This window comes from Anarhichas minor, unplaced genomic scaffold, assembly GCF_050575085.1.
Source record: "Anarhichas minor isolate MPS153535 unplaced genomic scaffold, ASM5057508v1 ptg000017l, whole genome shotgun sequence".
In the NCBI taxonomy this organism is placed as follows: Eukaryota; Metazoa; Chordata; class Actinopteri; order Perciformes; family Anarhichadidae; genus Anarhichas; species Anarhichas minor.
This window is the reverse complement of record NW_027466463.1, coordinates 9,326,026-9,352,618: the sequence shown is the minus strand read 5'-3', so window position 1 is coordinate 9,352,618 and position 26,593 is coordinate 9,326,026. Positions and strand designations below refer to the sequence as shown.

The 26,593-nt window shown below is 42.2% G+C and overlaps 1 protein-coding gene across 1 annotated transcript; it reads left to right on the top strand.

Annotated features, from left to right (window-relative positions):
- Window positions 1–925: 925 nt before the first annotated feature.
- Window positions 926–16,483, top strand: LOC142951394 (heparan sulfate glucosamine 3-O-sulfotransferase 6). The gene is made up of 2 exons (XM_076092903.1): window positions 926–1,446; window positions 15,865–16,483. Exons 1-2 carry the CDS (start codon window positions 926–928, stop codon window positions 16,481–16,483), a joined length of 1,140 nt encoding a protein of 379 aa, XP_075949018.1.
- Window positions 16,484–26,593: the final 10,110 nt, after the last annotated feature.

The following is a 26,593-nucleotide window of genomic DNA, read 5'->3' as shown; positions in this document are numbered from 1 at the left end:
TCTGACTCTATTATCAGTTAACTGGTCTCACACACACACACACACACACACACACACACACACACACACACACGCACAGGGAGAAAGAAATCAGAGGAAGCTGATGACACCTGTCTGTCCCTGTCGGGCAGGAGTGTAAAGGCTAAATGTGTGCGTCATGCCTGGCGCCATGGTGGTGTGTGGTCAGGAGGGCCAGCAGACAGCAGGTGGACACGAGCCCCGTCCCCAGCGAGCAATTTGGGCAAGAAACAACCCGGAGCTCAGACTGTCTCAAAGTGGAATTGCATCCTCAGTCCGCAATCAAAACTAATATCCCCTCTTCATCATGTTCCAGATATTTCCCTCCTCTTTCGAAGCATTAAATGCAATTAAACTAATGACTGAAAATAATTAGATGTTTAGGCTATGAGCGTTTCTCCCTCTCTGACATCTTGGAGTGGGTGCAAAGTTAATCATTGCTCGCTGTTATTGCAGTGTCGCACGGGCCGAGGATGGAAGGGGCGTGTGTTTGAGAAACAGGGCGTGGATTTGGCAGTCAGACGGGGAAAAAGGGTGTCATGTTTTTTTTTTTTTCCTACAGAGCCCGCTGCCTGCCCAGGAACCACGGGAGCGCACAGAAAGCACGGAGCGCTGCGGGAAGTTAACGCACAGCCACCTCTCAGCTGAGCCTCGCTGGGACTTTGCTCGAGTTCTTGAAAAATATCTACAAGTTGTCTTCGATAACGAGCTGACGAGAGAAAGTGAGAGGAGAGAGAGAGAGAGAGTCAAAGGGCGAGCAAAATAAACTGAGGAACATGCAGAGCTCTTTTACGCGCGGGGGAGCATGTTTTGCGCCACTTGCTGTTGTGGCACGAGCGCTGTGATTTTTTAAATTATTTTTTGTGAAAAAGCACTGAGGGGACTTTTAGAAGTATGAAGCCTTTTGATGTGGCATGTTTCCTGCGTTGTGTCCTCGTGCTCTGGAGTGCGACTCATGGGATGTAGTAAATGGAGAGCTGCGTTCAACTTTGGACACCTGAGGGTGCAGTCCAAGCTGTCCGTCTTCTTGGCCATGATCATTCTCTTCACTTACCTATTTTACTGCCTCAACGGATACTGTGACTCCTTGCCCAGGCCCGTTTACGACCAGCAAAGCAATATTCAACACAGAATCACCGTCGATGATGGACACGAGCTGTCAGCGCAGCAGCTCGGCGCGTATAACGCGTCTCAGGTCGTCCGCGAGCAGCTGTCGGACTTGTCGAACAGCGACGCTCCACCTAACAACATCTCTATAGCCAACAATTTCGGCAGCAAAAAGTTCCCCCAGGCCATCATCATCGGGGTGAAGAAAGGTGGCACGCGGGCTCTGCTGGAGTTCCTGCGCATCCATCCGGACGTGAGAGCCGTCGGCTCTGAGCCGCACTTCTTTGACCGCTTCTACGACAAGGGACTGGACTGGTACAGGTAGGCAGTTTGTTTTTTTATACTAAATTATACACCAATTAATTCAATATTTACTGGAAATCAGGCGGTTCCCTGCTGTCTCGAAACCGGGAAATTATCGGAGTAATGAACTGTGAGGGTCAAAGTTCAGGGCAGAAGTCAAGGACGCCTGATTAGAAGTTAAAGCTGCTTACTTTCACTTTCCAGGAGCTAGACCTTTCCCTTTCTCCCCCAAGATGCACAGAAGCCTTTTTTTTTAATTTTCTAGTTTATTAAACTGGAGGAATTAATTCAACGATGTAATGATCTTATTCCTGTTGGGTTATACATTGTCTAGTGAAATCAGGTCATGCATTGCAAGTAGACATGTGCACCCCCAAAAGAAGACCCCTCTTCTTCTTTAGATTCTTCAAGATTTATTATGGCTTCCTCTCTGTAATGTGCATTATATCTCTTTTTTATCATCAACAATTGCACATAAGTGTTTTTCGTAGATCTCGTCGGGGTGGCTAACGTCTGAACAAAGTTAAATCTCATTGTGTGTCTTTGGAATCAGTTTCATCCTCAAACTGAAAAGAGTGTTGAAACATAAACGTTAATAAATGGTGAGGATACAGTATGAGGATTTAAAATTGAGATGTGAGCAGTTATTTTTTTCCCACTTTTTAGTGCCATACACGTCAAGAACTTTTTTTTCCACTCTTTTTTTTTTTTAACTAATGTCGGCGCTTCAGGTGGCCTCTTCACATGTTGTCGTCCGCTTATTATGGTGTGTTTTCCAGTTCCTTTAAAACAGTAAATGACGACATATTAGTGCCCGAGCATGATGTAACAGCAGCAGAGCTATTTCAAATACACTCTGCACTCATTAGCCCACGCGAAGCATGTTTTGGTGCCCGCAAACGCATCATCTCATGCGTGGTGTGATCAGTCTCTCTCTCTCTCTCCCCTCTTCATTAATATCCCTCAGCACCAATAAGACGCTCCGCTGATAGCCTCCAAGGATGGCAGCGTATTCAGTCCCCTGCCAATAAATTGCTGTTTATTGAGCTGACGCGCTGCTTCCCTAAGTGTCCAATGTTGGTCCCCGGAGGGCCTCACCGCCAGCCTGATCACAGAGGGAGGATGGGTTGTTGTGGATGGTGGTAGTGTGGATGACCCCTCTGTCAGGTGTTTGCTTGACGATCAGCCGAAATGTGTTTTTTTTAAAAGATTGACAGACGTATTTCTTTTGCCTTACATTTTTACAATAAAACCCAGACACGTGACGTTGTTTTCAGGACAGCAGCATGCAGAGAGATTCGTTAGTCTTAGTTGATGAACTAAAAAGTGCTTTAAAGAATGCTTTTAAACAGCCGTGGTCAGAGGAACCTCCCTGTTTTTAGGCTGGAAATGACTGATATCTGATATTTCTGATAGCACAGGGATGAGAGGAGAAGAGACGGAGAGGGAGGAACAGGGGAACACTATTACAGAGGGAGAACAAGGAAAAAAAGATCCGGGGAGTAAATGATGGTTTGATGAAGAGACTAGAAGAGAGAGAGAGGAGAACGTTGGAGGTGTGGTAGGGGGGGAAAACGGGGTTTGAGAGAAGAAGACAGAGAGAGGCTGTGAGAGATCAATACAGCCGGGTAATGATTGGTTCCCTGCGAGGCTCAGGTGGAACAGCGCTAAGCGACATCAGAGATTCAAGTGTGTGTGTGCGTGTGTGTTGGTTCTACTCAGTGTGGTTTTCAGGAAGAGGAGGAGGACGGGGTTTTCCTGCTGCATGTCCAATGCATGTGTGATGATGCAGTTATGAGTGATTTAGCCCATAACCCAAATACATCAAGTTAACTATCATACAATCAGCAGACATTTGAGCAACCAACATCAGTGAATGTTTGGCAGTATTGCTGGGAAAATAAGTAGAATCTTCCGTGGGTCAACTAATCAATTGAGTACTATTTCAGATCTGTATAACTTGTTGGAGTTTAGGGAATATAAGATGATGCACAAATCAGCTTCAATTTCAGCATTTCTATCATTACTGAGAGGTTAACTGTGAGACTGTCATGTCTCCCCCAAAGTATTTGGCAGGAAATAACCCTACAAAGTAGCAGCTGTGTGATATTATAGACTACAGAGACTAGACTACTAAACAATCTCAAAATGTATTCTCTAACCTCGTATCCCTAACCCATCTAATCTTTTCTGCCAGGCTTCAGATTTTTCCCGATGGGATCAGATTTACAGAACCCCCTGAATTCAGAAAAGCACAAATTAACTTTTCTGCCGCTTCTGCTCTCTTTAGTAAATCATGGCCGTCATGACTTCAGAATCCTTCCAGTCCCAATAATCTCATTGGCCGCACGTGATGGAGGTCAGCGTGGGCCAGAGGTCAATTTAGTTCAACTTTTGGCTGCATAACCTGGTGGAAAATCAGTACACAATGCTACCTCCCACTCTCTCCGTTGGAAATGATGCCATTGCTTTGCACAATAACGTACTTGCGCTTTTGTATTTGACCAACTAAACAGATATGTTAAACTGGATGAGTTTTGGATTTGCTCTTATTTAATCTAACAAGTGTGTGGATAAGACCCAAACGTTTGATGACATGCATTTTTAGCTGAAGCCGCACGCTCTAGGATCTGTAGTTATCTGAATTGTGACAAAGCAGAACACTAGAAACGGCTGAAGGTGAGAGGTCTGTTGTTGGTAAACTGACCTCACCTTGTGCTCTCTGAACACAGACATGACGTGTTCATTTCTCTTTTTTTCCCTTCCTCTCCTTTCTCTTTTGAAGGCGTAATGAAACATGTGTTTTTGCTCCGTACTAATCCGCCGACAGCTCGTGTCAACACTGTGTGGATTGGACCAGTGTCGTGCCAGGTCAGGCATTAACACGGACAGCTCAGGGACGTGCGGAGTTGCTGAGAGGGATTAGGCCCCCGGTCGCAGTTAAACAAGGACTTGTGAAGCATTAGTCAACAGCAGCCACCCTCTTGTCTTCAGTATTCCTGCAACTCAACCTTTACTGCTATAAGGGAAGCTTATTGTACCCAGGGGCGGCGTAGTTCACTGGCCTACGGACAAGCAGCAAGAGTCAAAGCGTTTTGTTTTTTTTGCCATGGAGGACGTGGAAAGATTGTGGAGTAGCTCATCTTATGAGTAAAAAAAAAAGTTGATTGTATAAAATATATCCACGTATTGAGTCGGATACGACTCAGAGACTGTTCTCCCCAAAAATCGACGGAATCGTTTCAGCAATATGCTCTGAAGCGACATGTGTTTGCATTGAGGCGACAAAGCCCTCTATCCGAATTGATTGACAAATCTCAACGTTGACCTGTCCCCATGTGTTGTAGTAGACACATCTGACTTCCCTGTGCCTTCCTACAGTCCTTTCCTCTCTCCCTTTCTGCCCTCCGGCCTCCTCCGTACTTCCAGATATCATATGTTGTTCTAAAAATATTATTCATTTGGTGTAATTGCACGTTAATTAACCGGTGAATCACATATAACAATTTGAAACAGAAGCGTTTGTATGCAAAGCCAACAATATCATCTGAAGCTGGGCTGGAAAGTATCACTCAAAACATGTATTCTCTGACAGAGCTCCTCGTGTCAAAGCGCTGTCTGCGTCTTTGAGCTGGGAGAGGGAGCCTTGGCCCCCGCGCACGTCTTCAGCCGGTGACCAAGTAAAACACATGGACATCCTTAAAGGAAGCATTTGGCAAATTGTCGGAGAAAAAAAAAAAATGCTTGCATGTGGAAAAGCCTTGGCTTCGCCATCAACTGGAAACGATTCTGTGGTTTGGTGGTGGAGAACGAGGGTTTAGACAGCCATGGTGTGCAAAGTGAGTGTGAGCATGTGTTGTGAGCTCGGATTCATCCGCGCTGCTTCGCCTCGACCTGCTTTTCCTTCCGCCCCCCTCGTTTGCACACCTTTTCTTGACGCTATAAATATCCAGGAGATATAAATGTCATCTCCCGATATCGATCACCTAAAATAGGTTCTCTCTATTGATCTCCCTCCATCTGCCTTTATCGCCCTGTTGCAGCAGAAATGAATTAACTTCTGAATATTCAATCTTGTTGACAAGGAGCTGTTACTCCCCTTCCACTGCTGACATTTATACCTCACAGTGTGAGTGTTGCCGGTGGTGGATGTATTGGCTTGTTCAGGTCACTCAAACTGTGTAATGTAAAGCCAGCGGACGAGTCCTCGCTCCTGGTACAGCAGCTCTCCTTAGAGTCGATGTTTCTTTCTCTCTGTCTCTAAATCTCTGTCCTTAATCGACTCATTTCTTTGTCTCATAGTCTCCTCTCTCTCTCAGGAAGCGCGTCGTACGATTCAGCTATACCTAGACAGGAATGTCCTGGTTTTATTTCCTGTCAGACTTTTCTACCGTTCACAGGAGATTCTCCGGTTGAATTCCTCTCTGATCGCATTCTTGGGAGCTGCATGTTGCAGATTTATTTCAGACTGACAAAGTGTTTTTGTTTTGTTTTTTTTCGGAGGGGAAAGAGTGGCTTTCAAGCAAGAACTTGTAAAAAATAGGAAGTGTATAGATCTTGCTGGAAGAAAGAAGGCTTTGTGCCGAAGACAGGGCTGAATGCTTTGCGAGTATTTCAAGCCGCGTCAGCGCAGCGAGGAAAAAGTAGTCGTTAATGCATAAACATGAGCAACACCATCCGGTCTGTCAGAGCTAATAAACATGACGTGACACGTGCTGCTATTTACATTTAAATGTTGTTTTGTCAGAATTAATATGTAAATGAAGTTTAGAAAAAGTATAAGCATATAATCAAACATGACTTGATAAATTGGTGCAGGACAGGTATGGATTTTTACTGGTAAAAAAAAAAAAGGTTTGGTCCAACTCAGTCATCAATATTTTGACAGCTCGTCATTGGACGACCTTTAGACTCCCAGCATGCCGCGTCTCATCCAATCAGAAATAATGGAACGAGATGCACGATGAGAGGCAAACTATGAAGCTCACAACCCTTCAGTCACAGCTACAGGGCGCAGAAACACAGGGGTCCGTGTCGTTCATCACTGTGACTGATTTTAATTTCAATCGTCTATTCGTCTGTAATTGCAGACTATCAGACTGAGAGTGTGCATTTTAATAAGTAACAGGATCAGGACATGCCGTTGCTTTTGCTCGCTCATCAAAGTCTGCTTTTTCTTGTTAAACAGCCAGAGATCAGGATGACTGACAAGCCGAAATGTTTAATGGACCACAAGAAAATAATCATCTTTCTGCTTCCTTCTCCTCCTCCTCTCTCCGTCATTTGCTTTTACTTCCTCTTGACCTACTTTTTTTCTCCTCTTAATGCAGTCAATGTGAAAATGACCTCTCTGTGTTTGATCAGAGAACGTTTCCTCGCTGAGCTCCAGTAGAGGAACAGTAACACAATATAAGTACGTTTGTCACTTTGAAAGATACTGACTTGACTTGTCAAACTTCATATTAGCTTCCATTGAACTGGTGCAGAACGAGGACTGTGGGGGTTTTGTCCCCAATCACTTCACATCATCTGCTGGTGTTTAAATCCTAATTTAAGATTACATCAAATGCAGTAAAACAGCTTCTGCTTCTCCCATCATCACTAAAGAGGTGTGATAGTGATTAGGACATTTTAGCCGAATTAAAATGACGGACAAAATATTAGACGAGAAAATGATGCTGCAGATTTTTGTTTCTAAAATGTTTGAAAATAGTCAAGTTTTGTTTAAGCAACAATCAAAAAGCCCAAAATATCTAGTTTAAAATGATATGAAACACAAAATAAAACCTAAAGCCCTCAAAACTGAGAAGCTGGGAGTAAGTTTGGCATCTTTTTGGGGATAAAAAAAAAGACTAATTTCCAAAATAGTTGTTTCCAAAATTGAAAAGGAATCAACTTATCAACTAATCAATCAACGTTTTAAGATCTACTATACGATGTGTTCTAAATGATCAGTTCATGATGCCCATGGATTGGAGTTGCTCTTTAGTTCTGCTGTCTTCTTGCTCTTTTTATTCAACTGTTTTGAAGAACAGATCTGAGTACAATATCGTCTCACTTTCTCAACTTAAGTCAATCACTTTATTATAAAGATCATTTTGTGAAGTGGAATGTGGAACATTCCCTGAGATAACTTCTATTATATGAGTTGGCGCTATATAAATAAAATGTAAATGATTTTTGTCATTGAAAGAGATACTGACAGTTACATTCACACAGTTACTGCTGTTTGGTTTTGATGGGAGGACAGATACTCAAACCCACACCCAGTTAACCATCACTGGTCTGTCTGGAGAGGCAGGTAATTATTGACTGTGTGTGTGTGTGTGTGTGTGTGTGTGTGTGTGTGTGTGTGTGTGTGTGTGTGTGTGTGTGTGTGTGTGTGTGTGTGGCTGTGTGTGGCTGTGGCTGTGGACCTCTCACTGGTGTCTATCTCTGTTTAATGTCTGACTGCCTGGGTGGGTGAGGGGTCGTGAGAACCTGCAGCCACCCAGAGAATCCCACAGAGAAACACACCTTTCTTTGTCTGCTGTCAAACCTTCCTCGAAAACTCCCATCGGTTTGACTTAACCGACTTGAACTGGTTAATTGTCGGTGATGTCTGTGCCGGCTTTGAGAGGAAATGAGATTAATTATACCTGAGACTCTGGCAAAGAGAGCTGGAGCTGAATTTGAGGACAAGCAAACCATCAAACAAGACGCTGTGATTGGAGGAAATCTGGAAACCGACACCACCTCCCGCTTCATGTCCATCCAAACTCTACTTCGCCCTGCATGTTTGATGTGTGTAAACGCAGCCAGGGCCTGCTGAGTCCACTCTCATGAGCCTGATAGATGGCACTAATAGCAGACCGCTGAATGGACTGTTTCCAGTTGCAAAAAGCCATGCCTCTGCCAGCGGCAATTTCCGTTTTTCAACTTAAGACACTGCTAACAATGAGCTGAGAAACCACAAGGAGGGGCAGGCTGAAGCTGTTTGGAAGTGGGTTTTTAGCATCATACAGCATTGAGTGTTCTTATTGGTGGGGACCTGGGGAGTTGCCAGACGAGCAAAAGTCCATATTGAGTCAATTACAGTGTTTTTGAGGTGTGTGTGTGTGTGTGTGTCTGTGTGTGTGTGTGTGTGTGTGTGTGTGTGTGTGTGTGTCTGTGTGTGTGTGTGTGTGTGTGTGTGTGTGTGTGTGTGTGTGTCCTCATTTAGAAAAGCTGTTTAATTAGTGAAACTTGGTTGTTTTCTGTCACCTGTGCGACTCATGGGAAGGGTAAACTTTAAAGTATGGACATGTTGACTCATGTTTAATCTTTAACTGGACCGGCTGAACTGAAGGACAAACAAAATCTGCAGTCTGGCTGTCTGTCTGTATGAAATATAGTATATAGTAAGTATTACAAAATATGTCGGCTTCCTCCAATATGAATAGCAATTTAATAATTTGATATTTGGAAATACTTGCAATGTATTTTGGAGCACATGGAATGGGTTTCTGAAGAGCCAAAATGAAGCTCTACTGTTAACCCTGTGGTCTTGTTGCTCCTGGTTGCCGGTTGGTAAAAACTGGAGCGCAAGACTTCTTTATTCAAATCAACCAATTTATTTGTCACATGAAATTGTACAAGGTAACGTTACAACTCCAGTGAAATGCAATCTCCCGTCTGCTCCTTCAAATTGTGCATTAACATTATTCAACATAAAGCACACTACTTGCCACAGCCTATAGAGTACAAAATAATCTGATGATTGAGTAAAATTCTTAACACTTTTGAATACATCTGCAAATATGTGCTGCAAGGCTGTAACAATATACGAATATTTTTGTCATATTTTCTCAAATACTTGACACATTTTTTATCCATAAAATGTAGAATAGCAAAAAAATGCCCATTATGTTCTCAGAACCTAAGTTAAATTTCAACAATGAGTCTTATCAAAATAATTCCCTGTCAATTCTCTCTCAATCAAATAATTGAGTAACTGACTAATTGCTTCAGCTTTAATGTGCTGATAAATTGACAGGATTATTTCAAAAGGAATTTTACATTTACAGTAAATACATGTTATTAACAGCCCAATAATGTAACTGTGGAAAGGACATCATTTCAGGACCTAACCATTCTATCTGCCCATCCTGTGTTCAGGGGATCGGATGAAGGCAGGGTGGGGCCCCCGGGGCCCCCCGGCAGTTCGGAGATAAAGCCACACAAGTGGGCCACTGTGGGCCCGGCAGGAACACGACTGCAGATTTTCCCACTTGATAAGTCAAGAGGGGTGGGAACAATCAGTGCACACACACTTACACTCATATGGACACATACAGTACGCTCACACATACACATTCAGACACACATAACTTACAGGCTTATTTACATGTTCCAACATTACAGGTTGTCACGCTATCTGAAAGATAAAATCACTGCATCCCTTCTTCCTGTTCTTCATTTTCTCTTCTTTTTTCTTACTGTGGTCATTTTTAAGTACTAAGCACTTTGGCGCTCGTTAGTCATTGCTGTGATATTTTTGCCCTTTACCTCCTAGAGATAACTTAATCATAATTTATATTTGGTTAAGAAATAAGCTTTTTTTCCATCCTGCCGAGAGTTCGATGAGAGGCTTGATACCACTGTCAAGTCTCTACGGTAAATATAAGGAGACAGGCTGCAGCCAGTTAGCTTAGCTTAGCATAAAGACTGGAAACAGGTGGAAACAGCTAGCCTACATACTTCACGTACAGTCAGACATGAGAGTGGTATTAATCTGCTCATCTAACTAGGGCCGGGTGATATGAAAAATGGATTTTCATTTTTAAACATCTTCCTAAACCATCAGTTCAAATTAGTTAATAAAATAGATTTATTACCCAACTCAACATATATCAAACTATTCCTTTAAGACAAATCATCAATTCATTTGTTACATTAGTCAGCGATTAACAGATGATTCAAACACTTTGGAAGCTAGTGCTAAATGTTGAAATAGAATTAGTAGAAAATTCACACAGAAGCACACACACACACACACACACACACACGGATCTTCCTCTATCATTAGAGCCGCCCTGGTTTCTCAGAGGAAACTCTGACTGACCACTTCTCACTCACTCACCACTCTCAGTAGACCCTCTGATGTCTCTACTAACTGTTACGCCTCTATTTTTCCCCTCAGCGAGACACATTCTTCAGCTCTTTCCTACCGACCTACCCCATTGATGCGAACCTCCTCGGTAAAAACACTCCTCACCACCCTGGTGCTTCAGCCAGACGGTAACCTTCGGAGTGCGTAATGGTCCGCCACACGCATGCTGATGTGAGATACAGTAACATGAGGTGTGGGCAATTTGGGTTTATTTCATACAGATATTGCGTAAAGGGCTGATGGATAATATCTTCTGCCAATATTCAGTGTGCATCCAGCAATTATCTGCTGCTTATCTGGGTCCACGTCACATAAATATATTTTTTTAATCACTACGAATTGTTGTTATACAGTACTCAGTAGTACTAACAATGAATAAGACATATATATATTTCAATAATTTCATATACTTAATAAATGAATGTTGGCTTTATTGTCCCTACTGATTTTTCTGTTATTCGTATATATAAAAAGGTATTAAATTGCATTCTGCTTGGTATTTAAAAGGTCTAAAAAAAAGTCTTATTTAATAATTTAAACTTGTTAACACTGCAGAAACCCTGTAAAAAGATCATTTCAAGACCGTTTTTATCTGAATTTTCTACTTCACAAGACAATCCTCTGAAACTGTATTTAGACACAAAAACTGGGCAATGAAACCCAGATGCAACTTACATTCATATCATTCATTATTTCCTCACAATCAGAATACCTGACAGAAATAAGAAAATGTTGAAGAAAGGAGTTTTCTCTATTTTTACTTGGCAGTGGATACATTTAATAAAAAGCCAAATTTTGGCCAGAAGCATCACAAAGTAATGGCCCAACTCCAACACACACACAGAGAAGTACTACTTTACTTCCCCTTTTATTGAGTCGCTTCCAGTCCTCGCTGACTTCTAATCAGCCCACAGAAGCTCCTCACCCTGTATTTGCCGTCAGTAATGACAAACCTCCCTCCACGCAGCAGCTTTTACAGATCTCTGAACACACACACAGGCAGACTGCATCCGTCTTCATGTCTCCCTCTGTAGTGGTTGAGGATGTCGATGGGCTTTTAAATTCCTTCACACGTGTCAAATGTATTCATAACAATCTCACTTTGAAGGATACAGTGGAGGCCAAGTGGAGGCTTTGAAGTTGTAAGAAGGAGATGGGGGGAAAAGACGAGGTGAACGGAGGAGAAGTGGAGGGATGGATGAAGGAGAAGAGGGGGTAACATCGCGTGTACGAGAGAGAGATCTGCACATGATGACATGTTGCATTACATGATCCCGTGTGATCCCCGGTGGTCTCGCCCTCTGAATCACAACCATCTGCCTCTGACCTTCAGGGTGGAAGAGTCCATTTCCGCGCAGCGCAGGCTGGTGGGGATTAAGAGGGTCCGGGGGTCTGGCCTCGGGCCCAGTATGGATCACAGCTTTCAGAGCTCCGAACCCCCGGCACCAGAGGAAAACTTCCTAACCCAGAAACACTTCCCTCATCTCCGCCACACACACACACACACACACACACACACACACACACACACACACACACACACACACACACACACACACACACACACACACACACACACACACACACACACACACACACTCTCTCTAACTGGGGACTTCATTACTCCCAGATGTGGATCTATGTGTTTACATGTGTTTGAGTGTATGTCGTAGTAGAAAGCGCAGAAAGAGAGAGAGATGGGTGGTGTACGAACAGAAATGATAGTGGCTGAAGCCACCGTGTCTGCTCTACCTGCAGGTGCCTTTTTTACTTTGGAAGTAAAACAAACTCACATTTGAGTAGCACTTTAGTGGGCAAACCCTTTCATTCCCTTAAAAGTCATAGAACAATAATTACAGAAACAGTCAAGTTGATAGAATAAAAGGGGTTTTCAGACTGCATAGCAGATAGATAGGTTGGGATGCCCTTTGTTTCACTCGACACCTAAATAATACAAATAAACAGTCTTCAGGGAACGCAGGGTTGAAAATGACGCATCTACGAACCGAATGTGTTCTTTCAGCGTAGTTCATAGTGATCAGATGAACAGTAGCTCTGTTTTGCTATTTGTGTATCTGTCAGTCTACCATTTGTAATAAAACATTTATTCATTTATTATTATCATCATATTATTATTTATTATTAATTTTAGTCAACAATCTAATATATTTAAAACATTTTGAAAATTATTTTTTAACTTGTATTCCCAAAAAACACTGTCCTACATTTCCCATAATTAGTATACAACTTTGTCTGCCTGGTAAATAACCTCCCCCCCCCCCCCCCACCAGAGTTATTTAACCTTATATGTAAAATTGATGTGAGCGCGGTTTGGCCTGTATTTTACTGCAAATCCTGCCTTGTGTTTGGAAATTTTACACTTCTTTGGCGCAATCATTTTTTTTATGCAGAAAAAGTGTCGAAAGATTCTGGTATGAACTCACTTTTGACCAAATATGTAGTTATCTAAACTGGGCTTATAAACCAGGACTGGAAAACGCTTCTCAAACGGTCCGTCGACACGTGAAGCAGACCGTGCTCGTCTGCTGTTGCTTTTGTTGAGAGCCCGACGCAGGTCAGTATTCACAGCTCACTCGTGTATCCTCATATTCTGGTCATAAACAGTAGCCTTATTAGCCTGCAGTGCTTTAAACAACAGGCCCTAATAAAAGCTCAGCCCACCCACAAAGAGCACAGCTAAATGTGAGCATGTGCACTTTCAAAGCCGAATGAATTCCTGCTACAGATGCTAACGGTGAAGGTGTGATGAAAACATCAGGTCGCTAGGTTTCCCGAAAAACTCTTTGGAAACCATACGGCGGCTAGCATCAGATAAAAAGAACAAACACTATGATTTCATCTTCTCGAGAGAAAAAGAGATTAGACGCTTCTGAGCAGTGACTCCAGGTTAATGAGAGGATTACGTTACTGCCGTTTTTGCTCTTCATCAGTGCTTTTACCTCTTTTCCTCTTATTCTTGCCCAAGAGTTTCCTTTTCTCTTCTTCTTCTTCTTCTATCCCTCTGCTTTACCCCTCCTCCTCCCTTTGCTGTGGCCTCCTCCTGGGCTTTCTGTTGTAGCCGGGCTGTTCTGTGATTACAGGCAAGAGGTTTAAAATGTAAACACGATGTCAATGGGAGCCCCACTCAGCCTTGAATGGAACACCATGGCTTCCATTAGACTGATTGGATGAAATCAAACATCCATATAGTGCTATAGGCACACTCGCAAAACACCAAACAGCGCAAACACACTAGCACCTCACTTATGTTTGTTTTGAGGTTGGTTGCTTTTGATGTCACTGCCTGCAACCACAGAAAATAAACGTAAATACAGACAATGTCTTGCATATCTGGGTCCACATTGTTCGGTAGTGTGTTTTTCGTCGCATTCCTTCAGATAAAAAATAAAAAAATACTTAATAGGCAAGTAGATGAACCAGACCAGCATGTAATTACCGCAAAATAACCTTACAGAGTGATGACAAATGAGAGTTACCGTATCAAAAGGGTGAATTTTGTTGTTAAACTGCCCTTGGATCGAAATGGAAAATGTGGCTTTGGATTCATAAAACCTGTTTTGCCACTCACGTCATGTGGTGACCAGCCTCAGGAACTTGGCTTCAGAGCGATAGGTTGCAGCTTATACTTTGGCCTGAAATGCTCATTGTAATACATCCCAATGTTGAGACTAGCCATAGGAACAGTATTGTTTTTCTAAACTTTTGTCCCTGTAAAGCAGCGCGGGGGTTTCTTATGAATACCATGAGTTGTGTATCTGTTGTTACCCTCGTGGTTTCATGCTTGGAGAGTCGGAGCGGACTCTGTGCGTGTTGGATCAGAGAGAGAGAGGAATGGAGTCGGCTCCATCCCCACACACACCAGAGCTCAGAGCCCCCTAAGCCCTTCACTTACAGACCAACCACGAAGACTCCGACCCAACCGTCACCACATGCCTGCTGAGGAGGGAGAGGGGAAGCGTGGAAATTAGCCGAGGGATCTTTCACAGATGCAACACATTCCTCATTGCTTAGATTTCTATAACACAAACTGAGCCTGAGATTTTTAATCTCTTTGAATTCAACATTAATTTAGAAGAAAATTGGCAGAATCTTTTTTTTTTTTTTTTTTCACAACGGAGGTCATTCGATTTCATTATAACGTTGCAGTAGCATTTGAATGAAATAAAGGGCACGAGACAAATGTGTTTTCCTTTCCCTCCCATTTTCCTCGTTTTATATACAATCTGCTCTGGCACGTTATAATGACTCTCAGTCAAATGCAGGCTCTGGTCTGGGTTTGTTGACAGATTTGAGGCACTACTATGTCTTCTCAGCCTCTGAGTCATCTAAGTAGGAGTAAAGATCAAGAGGAAGAGCGCAGCCTCGTCCTCTAAGAGCCAAAGTGTGACTAGAATACCTCTACCGCTGATTATAATTACAATCTGAGGGCCAAATGCAACAACCAGGATTGAATGCGAACACATAGCCATAAGACAATACTATGGACTCTTTTTAATAAATTAAAGGATCATTCCAGTGTATTACAGCTTGGGTCTTATTTTCGTAACTTTGCTAATCATTTCAATGTGCAATGATAACATTGTACTCACCAAATTAATTAATGAGATCTGGAAGCGTATCAATACTGCTGTAAATATAGCCAAACAATTCTGGCTGCTTGTTAATTAAACCATGTCGTCTTGTTTTTTTGTTTGTTTCTAACGCTGTATGTGATACGGATTAGCTTGTTGTACAAACAAGGAATTAAAGTGAAAAAGCATTAAGAGTAACTTTTCCAACCCTGCTGTAGGGCTACAAATACCAGTGGTATGACAGTAATGTGGCTATTATTTTAGTCTCGTGGGACGCTCTCATAGCTCCAAGGACCAGGGAGGGAGAGCCTGTTGAGGAGGAGGTAGCAGAGGAGAGGAAATTACTTTCCTGAGGTTAATATAGCCTTGCGGTTTTCCTACAGTAGCCGCTCACAGACTCCCTCCCAGTCTGAGCTGACACAGTCACTCCATCAATGCCGGCAGCTAATGTCATGTTTATCTCCCTCTAATCACGGATGTAGCTCACTAATTCCACAGCAAAATCAAAAAGCCTTCAAGGCAAGTGAGGCATCGTCAAAGGAATGCGATGCGAATAATGAGAAAATCAAGGGAATGTTTTAATTTATTTTAATATATATAGATGTTATTTTTGTAATATAGAACTTACAGTATGTTGGCATTTTCTCAAGTATACTCTCACGGAAAATATTTACAGTTTTAATAATGGCAATCTTTCTTTTCTCCGTCGTGCAGGAACCTGATGCCTCGTACTCTGGAGGGTCAGATCACCATGGAGAAGACCCCCAGTTATTTCATCACTAAGGAAGCCCCTCGCCGTGTCTTCTCCATGAGCCGCCACACCAAGCTCATCGTGGTGGTGCGTGACCCCGTGACCCGGGCTGTTTCCGACTACACCCAGACTCTGTCCAAATCTCCCGGGCTCCCGTCCTTCCAGAACCTGGCCTTTCGCAATGCCACCACGGGCCTCATCGACACATCTTGGAGTGCCGTGCGCATCGGCATCTACGCCAAGCACCTAGAGAACTGGCTGCGCTACTTCCCGCTCTCACGCCTCCTCTTTGTCAGCGGCGAACGCCTTGTGACGGACCCGGCGGGCGAGATGGGCCGGGTCCAGGACTTCTTGGGGCTCAAACGCGTGGTGACAGACAAGCACTTCTACTTCAACCAGACCAAAGGTTTCCCCTGCCTAAAGAAGCCCGAGGGGAGCAGCAGGCCGCGCTGCCTGGGGAAGTCGAAGGGCAGGCCCCATCCCCAGATCCCCTCTGACGTCCTGCATCGGCTCAGAGACTTCTACAGACCCTTCAATCTCAAGTTTTACCAAATGACCGGCCACAACTTTGGCTGGGACTGAACGGCTACTCGCCAAAGCTCTTAAAAACTGTTACTAGCCTTCTTGGTCAGCCAGCTACCAAAACCAGACAGGGATATCTTGAAGACATTGTGTATTACCAAAGCTTTTACTGTGCAAAATATACCTTTCCTTCATTTCTTAAGCTATGAAAACTCCTTTTCTTTCCTCCAGATTTACAGCAGCCATGCTATCAAAATGTGTGAGTTTGTTAGCAAGCAATGCTAAAGGAACGCTTTTGAGAAGCACTGGTTGCTGCTGCACTGTGACGAGAGCAAACCAGATTGAAGCATATACTTGCACTTGGCACCGTGAGTGCCAGGTGTATGCTGAGCTGTCATTGATGTCCAAAACACTTAACAGCAAAGCCTGTGATTTGAAAATAACTCCAGAAAGACGCCCCCACTGCAAAGAGATGTGCCTGAAGTTAAACCAAATGACATATTGGACTATTGGGACACGGGAGCTCTGCTGAAAAACAACACTTACAGTGAGGAAAGAAGCAAAGGGTTTGGAATTATGCACAATCAAGATAAATGTAAATGTGTGTTGTTGAGATATAACTTAATCATTCAGAATATTTTCAGTCCAATCAGCATTGTTCCGTTCGTGTCTGTCACGTTTATTCTGTGTATGAAGTTAGAGGAAGCTCTCTTTCTGGACTGTCTTTATTAAAAAATAAAGATGTAGCATACGCAGAAGGATACCTGGTACTGGTGGAAAAAAAATGTACCAGAAATATGAAACACAGCTACTATGTGTTGTACATTTGCTGTTATTTATGTCGCCAATACAGTGCTTGTATAAAATGTTCTCTACAGACAACACCTGAATCTGTGATTGTTTTCTACTTCATTTAATCAACACTCACCTCCACAAACGGTACTTACATGCAACTCTATATTTCTAAAAGCTTAATTTATAATATGACAAACTATTGTTGAGATGTTTTCTCTGAGTCTTTTGTATATTCTGCAGGAAGTTCTGACTAAAACTTTTATTCGAAAATGTGTTTTGGGCTCATTTTTGCTTCGCAGCATTCAGTTCAAGGTCTTTGTATTTATTCCAAACAAACCAATGTTGCTGCTGCCGGGAATCTAAAGTACATCTGTTTAGCAGATGATTTTTTTTTTTTTCTGGAAGAGACACTGGATGATTAGAAAAGAAATTACATTTAATCACTGTTTTGTGATTTTTGTGAAGGGATGACGAAGTAGGAAAACTGACATTTATTCATAGTGTATGCAAATGCTTTAGATTGTTTAACCTTTAGCCTTTACTTATTTATAAAACTAAGTATTACATTTTTCTAATATAATAATATAATAAAGAACTTTAAAATCTCTGTCCGAAGGTAACAAAGTACTAACCACTATTCTGTTACTCACCTCTCCTCTCATTACAGATTACTTTCTGCCTGCTTTTGTGTGTTTTCCCGCCTGTTTTGATTGTCTGCCCCGCCCTGATTAGTTTAACCTGTCCCTCGTTAGCACTGCAGTCATTAGACCTCCTGCTCACCTGTCCCCAATTTCCCCATCAGTCGTTCATGACATATACCAGCCTAGTTCCTTTGTTCTTTGTCAGCTCTTCATCATTGTTATGTGGTGTTCTGCTGCCTGTTTTCCTGTCACCTGTTCTCCAGCTGTACCCTCTGCCTATTTGGACTCTTGCCATCTGCTGAATCGTTAATAATTCACATAAATATGGTTAATCCCACTTCCTGCTCAACTCTCTGCATTTAGGTCCAATCCCTATTGAGTATTCCCTGTCACGTGACGCACTCAGCAAATTAAAGCAGTGCGCCAGTAAAGGGGTTAAAACTGCAAGAAGGCGTGCCACAGTTAACAAAGCTGTTTTCATTGTTTAACCGGAAGCCATGTTGGAAAATTAACTGCAAAACTTGGCACCATGGTCAAAGCAATAGTTCAACATTTAAAAAAAAATTGCTGAGAGTCAGATGAGAATATTGATACTCTCGTCTGTACGCTAAACATATGAAGCTAGAGCCAACAGCCGCTTAGCTTAGTTTAGACAGAAAGCAGCCGGCTTGCTTTGCCTTGTCTAAACGCAACAACAAACCTCTAAAGCTCACTAATTAACATGTTTAATCTTGTTTGTTTAGTCCACATGTTGTTACTAAACTAAGCTAACACGCTAGCAGGCTATAGCCTTATATTGAACCGAAAATGATGAGAGTGGATCTTCTCATCTGATTGTATTGACAAGTAAGTAAATAAGCTTATTTCCCAATGGGTGTAAGCATAAGCGAGTGGTCATTCTTTGACAAACACTTCCCAGCTGCAGAAGTTGGTGGTGGGCGAGTTTAGGAGGGGTCGTGTGGCTGCAGGGTCTAAATTGTAAGTTAACGCAGGACAGTGGCTTTTCCGATGTAAGCAATCAATTCGCTGGGGTGATTGGAGACCTTCTGGGAATGAACAATCTTTGACCTCTTCAGTCCCCCTTGACCTGTGAGCCTGGCCGCCATAAACTGCTGACCCGCCACCGCCGTGCTGGTTAATGGAGTCGCCCTGCATGAGCTATGAGCGTGGATGCATGCTCACACACACAAACACTCGCACACAAATAAACACACACACAGGCCTACAACAACTCCCCCCCCCCCGATCCATTAATATTGCATTCTCAACCTCTGGGACCTCCACTGAAGGGAGATGGTGCGGATCAATAACTGCCTGTTTAGTTTATAGGCGGCGGGGATATGTGCTTATACGTACCATGTCCTACTGTCACTTTGATTTAACTCAGGGTCGAACATGGGTCGCTATCATACATTTGTAAAATATTATTTAACATCTGATATACCTTCCATACATCTGTAATCAATGCAGGACCTAAAAACACATACATAAGGGAGCACACATGGATTCCGGACCAGGGTATGACTTTAATCTTTCCAGGGCCGCACAGTCCGGTGGTTCCATCTGTCTACTATCTATCAGTGGCTGTTTAAGTTGATATTATATTTCATAAAAAAATCTGTGGTGGTATCAGTTGTAGTTTTGTTTTTTGCTTTATAATTATCATCCAACTCTGCAGTTCACCTCAGCACCACAGAACTTTATAGCAAGTTCCAGCTTGTTGGCAGCAACGATGAACTGATTTATTGCGCTCACTGTTTTTGGCTGCAGCAGGCATATATGGAAAAAACTCTGATGAATCCACTGCACACTATACCTGTCCAGCACCAAACAGCAGGCCAGCAACTAATGTGAGCTGGTAATGGAACATTAAGCTAAAGAACCAGATATTTCCGGATATCTATTTCAGTGGACACCTAAAACAGAGCTTAAAGGAGGGTAAATAATTGACTTGCATTTTCCAAATGTCCAGAAACTCGACTCCAAAAGAATAATATAACTTTGTATTTTTTTGTTTTTGTTCCTGCTGCCCCCAAAGAGCAAAATATCTGAAAACAGGATTAGAAAACCTTCTATATCAACATAGCTTCAGGTCAAGAAAACTCAGCAGCCTTTTTCACCGCCAACTACATTTTCCAGAATTGACTTTTGGTGATGATCAGTTACCTTTTCAGTAAAACTTCTTAAGCATCTGACAGGTGGATGGTGTTCATTTTCCGCCCTGCATCCTCTCCAGTTATAGAATATCTTCAAGTCACACAACCCCATTCATGGGTGAGCAATGCATAAAGGGAACCATCCGCTATGTCGTTGAGTTACCCGCGGGTGAAAAGTTTCCTTTATGTCTCTCTCTGCACCAAAGAGCCCTGAGACTTGAGATAGCAGCAAATCTCTCATTCATCAGCTGACCGAAGCTATTCAGGCCTGAAGGTATTGATATGCAAACAGGATGGTTCAGCTGCAGGTCTGCAGAACATACCTTTATCCAGAAAGCCCTGGCTCCAATCCTGATGCATTTCTCTCTCCCTCACACAATGACCTCCCTGTCAATGGTCTGTGTGAGCGTCTGGCTCCACTGAGGGTGCACAGGATCCAAACACGCATGGATTAGACCGAACCCGGATATTTGGGATGGATGGGCGAATGTCCCCCCTTCAGATCTTCACACTCCAAATGAAAGTGATCAGTGACCCTCGTTGAGGGGGTCAAGTGTCCTCACTGGGGCGGGAGAGGAATGGCTGCTTGAGGACGGCCCGTCAGTTTGCCAGCCTGCTTGCAGGGCACTGCATGGGTTCACTCAGGCAGCTGGAGGACAAGCTTTTAGAAACCACAGCACATCACACACAGTTTACCACAGTGCCTGCTGCATGGTGCAAATCAAGCCTTATTTTATGTGGTGAAATTTCATTCTGAAATACCAATCATCAAAGCCAGAAGGATACATGGTGTGGGAACCATTGCTATCTGTAGCAAATGTCATGGTAATGAATTTATAAGTTGTTTAGGTATTTCAGTTGGGACCAAAGGGGTGGACCAACGGACCAACAGATTGATGGACAAGGCTTACAACATAAAAGTTGAATTAGGGTGATAATGAATGTGAGTTTATCTAAACATCAAATTAAGATAAGATAAGATAAAATAAGGTAATCCTTTATTAGAATCAGTAGTATCAGTAGAATAAAACCTGCAAGGTATAATAAATAAGTAAACCGCAAAAAACAGCAAAAGCTAAAAAATACAATATAATCAGAGTGAGTGTTTACACACTATTGCACATATGAGGTGGAACATATTAAGTGTTTATATTGCACATACGTACATAAATTGATATTGGAAAAAAAAGCACTCTGAAAAATTTGAGTGGCAGCTGTGTTTTTTGAAAACTTGCAACTCCAATTTCTTTCATTTTTCCGCTGGAGGACTTCATGCTCCACAATAGGTTGACCAAATCCTGCCACCGTTGTACTCTAAAATCCCACTGAATAAGCACTAAAATGCCCATACTTGTTTTCAGTAACCAAACTGAAAACAGGCCTGTTGTGTTGAGCCTCCACACACAGTCTACTGTCCACATTCCCCTTTAATTACCCAAACAACATCTCCTCTCACTCCTGAAGTGACTCGAGCAACTGGTCACTGGTCACTGCTGCGCTCCACTACTTGCTCTGTGGAGGTCATGATCAGCCCTCCGGTGTGGCCAGAGGTCAGAGTTCAAAGAGCATTGCGCCACCAGGGTCATCTATGGTCATTTGACCCTCATATGCACGGGGTTATTCTCAGACTGAGAAAGCGATTACAATCTGCCACCGCCCCAGTGTAGTGGACTCATTTACTGTGAATGATAGAGCTGAATTGGTCATTATTGAGGAAATTGCTGAGGGAGAAACCCTTTCATTGACATTATTATGTATGATCCCTTATGTTTTGCCAGATTGCAGCTAAATTTGACTGCGGTGGGATTTCAATCAGCTACAGAATAATATGTCAATCCAAAGTGTACATCTTAATGGAGCATAAACTGGAAGGAAGCAAAGATTTAATGAAACAACCAGAGGGATTTCTTCATGGCTGGAGTGTGTCCTGGTGCTCACTTGATAGAGGAGGCATTTGTTGCCCTTTGAGCAAAAAGATCTTTATTTAACATGTAACTCCTTTTGTCTGACACTTTTCTGATTTTGGCATAGTCTTCAGTTCTAAACGCTAAATATCCAGTTCCTCTTTTCAATGTTGTTGCCAGAAACTAAAGGATCTTTTCATACAACCGGACACTGAATGTTCAGGACCGGCCACAGACTGAAACAATTCTCAGATAATTATTACGTCTCTGTCTCAAAATGAAAAAAAAAAAGAACTCTTGGCGAAGAGGCTAACATCAAAACATGCTTCTCTGTTGTAGAAACCACATGGTACCAGAGTTAAGAGGTGATGGTCAATTGGTTTGTTAGTATTATGGATGGATTACTTAAATGGGCCTGGACCAGAACATCTGTATGAAGTGAATGTTAAGATTTCCATTTGAAAAGTCAATTAAAACAACCACAAAGAGACGCAAAATGATTACAAAGAAACACAAATCATCTGTAAAGAGACACAAAATTACAGAGAGATGAAAATTTACTACAAAGAGATGCAAAACGACCACAAAGAGATGCGTTATGACAGAGACACGAAAGCAACAGCATATGCTACATGCTACAAAGAAACACAAAATGACTATGAACAGATGCAAAACAATCACAAAGGGATGCAAATCAATTCAAAAGAGACACAAAATGACTAAAACGAGGCCAAAAATGATCACAGAGAGATGCTACAAAGACACGCAAAGCAACTACAAAAGCTGTCAATTGTAGTCATTTCGTGTCTTTTTCAGTCTGTGTGTCTTTACTGGGACAATTGTCTCATTATCTGTTCATGTCTCGGGACTGTTTGGAGTTACAAACATCAGCTATTTCTTTATATAGTTTCATATTAGAATATTTTAAGTTGTTTAATTTGACATTCATTTATTTTACTGAACAACGAAACAATTAATAAAGTACCATTTATCATTGTCGAGAACCATTGATTTAAATTTGAGTATCCATCTCACATTTAGTATTTTTAGAAATTTGCCCCCCTTCTTCAAACTGTACCGCGTGGCCCCTACTTTTGACAGTTATTCAACACGCTCCTAGTGGGACTGCACTGGTAGTACAGTGATTGAACTTTAGCCAGTCCAAGGGGAGCTGAAATCAAAGCCTTGAACATCAAAATGATGTCCTTCAGACTCTCGGTCCTGCTGTTGTCTGTTTTATCAGAACTGCCTGAATCGACGCCAAATCATACAGCCTGTGATTGGTTTAATATGAGGCCTTCTGTACTTTGACAAGCAAGCTTCAAATTAGGAGAAAACACTTGGTTCTGGCTGCAAGAGCCGCATTCCTCCAGCGAAGTGGAGAGGATTTGCACCCGTGTTCCCTCTCTAATTAGCAGATCAAGGGAGGAACAAAGACATTTACCATACATTAAATACAAATCGCTGGGAATACATCCAAGTTCCTGTGTTACATGCTCGTATATGCTGTTTTCCATTTGAACGGCCTCCTGATGACAGCTTGAATGGGCCCTCTCATTGATTCCACCATATGTTCAGCAGAGCCAGTTCAATGAGGTTTCGTGTCGTTTCGAATCCAAGATGTTTGGTGGTTCAGTCATTTAACGTTTCGGAAAATGAAGGAGACGGAGAAAGCGGAGAAACGATCAGATTAACATGATCTCAGGTCGTCTTTTCATATAAGCAAAAGAAGCTGCATGGGTTAATAACAAAGTATAAAAGCACAGCTGACAACTTGCTCTCAGGGAGGGTCATTAACACCTAATGAAGCTGACCCCGCAGGGTATCTATGGATGACCTTTGACCCTAGGGTAGTTGTCCTATCGGGGATATGCTGTTATTTTTGATAATGAACTACTGCATATAATTATTATTGACATACAGGTAATTACTGCTGAAATTCTAGAATAGTTGTGTAAATTACAAAATAATTGAAACAACACAATGTTTTGCATGGTGAAAATGATTCAAATATATTCTCAGTGATCTCAACATTTTAGTGGAGCATAGGAAAAGTTATTCTCTTTAATATGTACTCAGAAAAAGGAAATATTAAGTCAGTATAATATAAGTCCAGAGAGGAAAAGTAAAACCTCTAAACAAAACAGCAAAAAACAAAGCTATGCTAGGTATACTAAGCTTTCATAAAAGAAATAATTTATATTTAATTGATGTAATTGTTAGAATTGACCTGACCTGAAATATTTCCTGACAGGAAATATTTATTTGATTCAATATTTTATTTTATTTCATTTAATCTAAAATGAATGTAATGTCATTCCGATTTATGCAGCATAAGAACCCTGAACGACCCCCCACCTCGCCTGCTCGCTCTTCTTCTTCCCTTCAGTTTACTCAGTGTTCATTAGCATGCTAGCATGCGCAACTCCATGTGAGGGGACCTGCCATTAGACAGCTGTTTCTGTTGCCTGCACTCTGACAATCCAACAGGCTGCTCACGCCAGTTTACCTCACAAACAACATTGTTTTAGTTAGAATTCACTCTGCAAAAAATGCCAGGTGCTTGCTGCAGTTGTGTGTGTGTGTGTGTGTGTGTGTGTGTGTGTGTGTGTGTGTGTGTGTGGGCTGTGATGTCTGTGATATGCTGTTCATTGGATTATCTGTTGCAAAAAAGTTTATTTTCTTTCGATGCACAGTATTTTCTCTATTACACATTCCAGTTAAATTCATCACTTCCTGTGTTGGTTGAATTGCTATTCATGGAGCATGAATTTACAAGTCACAGGCCAATGTGATTGCCCGAATTAGGTGCGAGCAAAGATTGACTCTAACACACACACACACACACACACACACACACACGCACCGACTTCTATTTCCCATTCCCAATCCTACACTTTCCTTCCCCCTCCCTCTGTCCCTCCCGTCCTTTGTTTTTTCCCTCGGCACCAAAGGTAAATTAGATGCCATTCCACATAACAGATGTCTGGGGAGTCAGGTCTCCTCTTGTACGCTGGAGTCTGTCTCGAGAGGCTCTCTCGGGTCAGATGGAGTTTCCTCTCGCTCTCGCTGAGGAGACAGAGCGCGTCCTCAAGGACCCGATCGTCTTTCAGCAGCTCGGGAGAGAGAAAAGTAAAAATTCCTGCTCAAATAGAAAAATGTGCTGTTGCTATTATTGTTGTGATGGTCCTTTCAGTTCAGTAGATGAGTGAAATAGTAAAAACTGTATCTATTTTAGTTTTCATTTTAATTGTGTCTTTTAATTTATTCTTGAATTCATTGTTTGACTTAAATATTAAATAGTAAATACAGTTTCCGAGAACACAATGGGAATATGTCTGTCAGTGCTTTTTGTTATACATATCAGTATTTTTTTTTCTTTCAAAAACCATATTGGTCAAAGTTTACTGACACTCGCTGTGGGCTAGTCACTGAATGTCAGTTCATTCAGGGCAAACATTATCCGTCGGTATGCGAGAAGATCATCAAGCTTTATTCTCTCCAGTGATCACCCAAGCACACTGGAGACAGCGTCCTCTTCCTGTTCACTGCCGAGAGCAAACAGTTAATTCCCACTCTGGAGCTAGAGATGGGAACAATATCACATCTCATCCCTCGGGGGCCTGACAGGGGACCAGATCACCTCCCCATCTCATTATTTAATATCAGAGCGCTTTACTCAGAGGCTACAAGGAGGTCAGAGATTTATGGTCAGTGTTCAATGAGAAACATGTCCACACACACATGCACACACACACGCACACACACAGGAAACACACCGACCCACGATTTACAGACACCAGTTTTCCTGCGGAGATGTCAAAGAGACATAGAGATACAGAGAGAGATTCAGACAGCACAAACAGGGTGACTGAGAACGAGAGGGAGAGCAATAAGATGGGATGAGGGCGATTAGACAAGGATGAAGACAGAGGGAATGAGTCCAGTGTCCAGGTCAGGTCACACCGGGGAGAGAAATGAGACGAAAGGACCCAAGGAAAATAGGAATCATTGGCATCACACCATCTTTCTTTTCCATTCCCTTCCCAGTGAGAAACACACAAGCTGAGATAGAAGATCACCAGCTATAACTATAAACAGATGTGGTTATCATTCACAATTAAAATCAATGAAAATATATATAATATGAATGCAGTCATAATTACTCTTCATTTCCTGCAAAATATCCCATTGTTTTCCAGCCATAATGGCCGTTTGTCATTTGTGTCGCTCTGAGGCAGATGCTTAGACGTCAGACTGACATTCTTTAGTTTGAGGAAGAAGACAAACAAGAAATTCACAAAGAGAACAACCACAGAGCCACTATTTCTGCCATTAATCCCAATTACTTTAAGTAGCACTCAACAGATGAGAAGAGGTCGGAAAGACAAACGTTCTGATATCATTTTTATTCATATGCAATGACTGCTCTGATGTTACTTATGCTCCGCTCAGACCGTGTTTTTAAATAGGGGTAAAGCAGTGATACATGCTGTGGATGTTCGACAATGAAGGTTGTAATTTTAATCTAAAATATATTTCATTGAGCTTGAAGTTTGGTCTGGAAACCGACACAAATAGGCTTTACAAGGCTAAACTGAAATACCAGACCCTGTATTTGACATTTTAATAAGTAGCTGATATTGGGCAAGTCACCGTGAATTCCTCACTAAT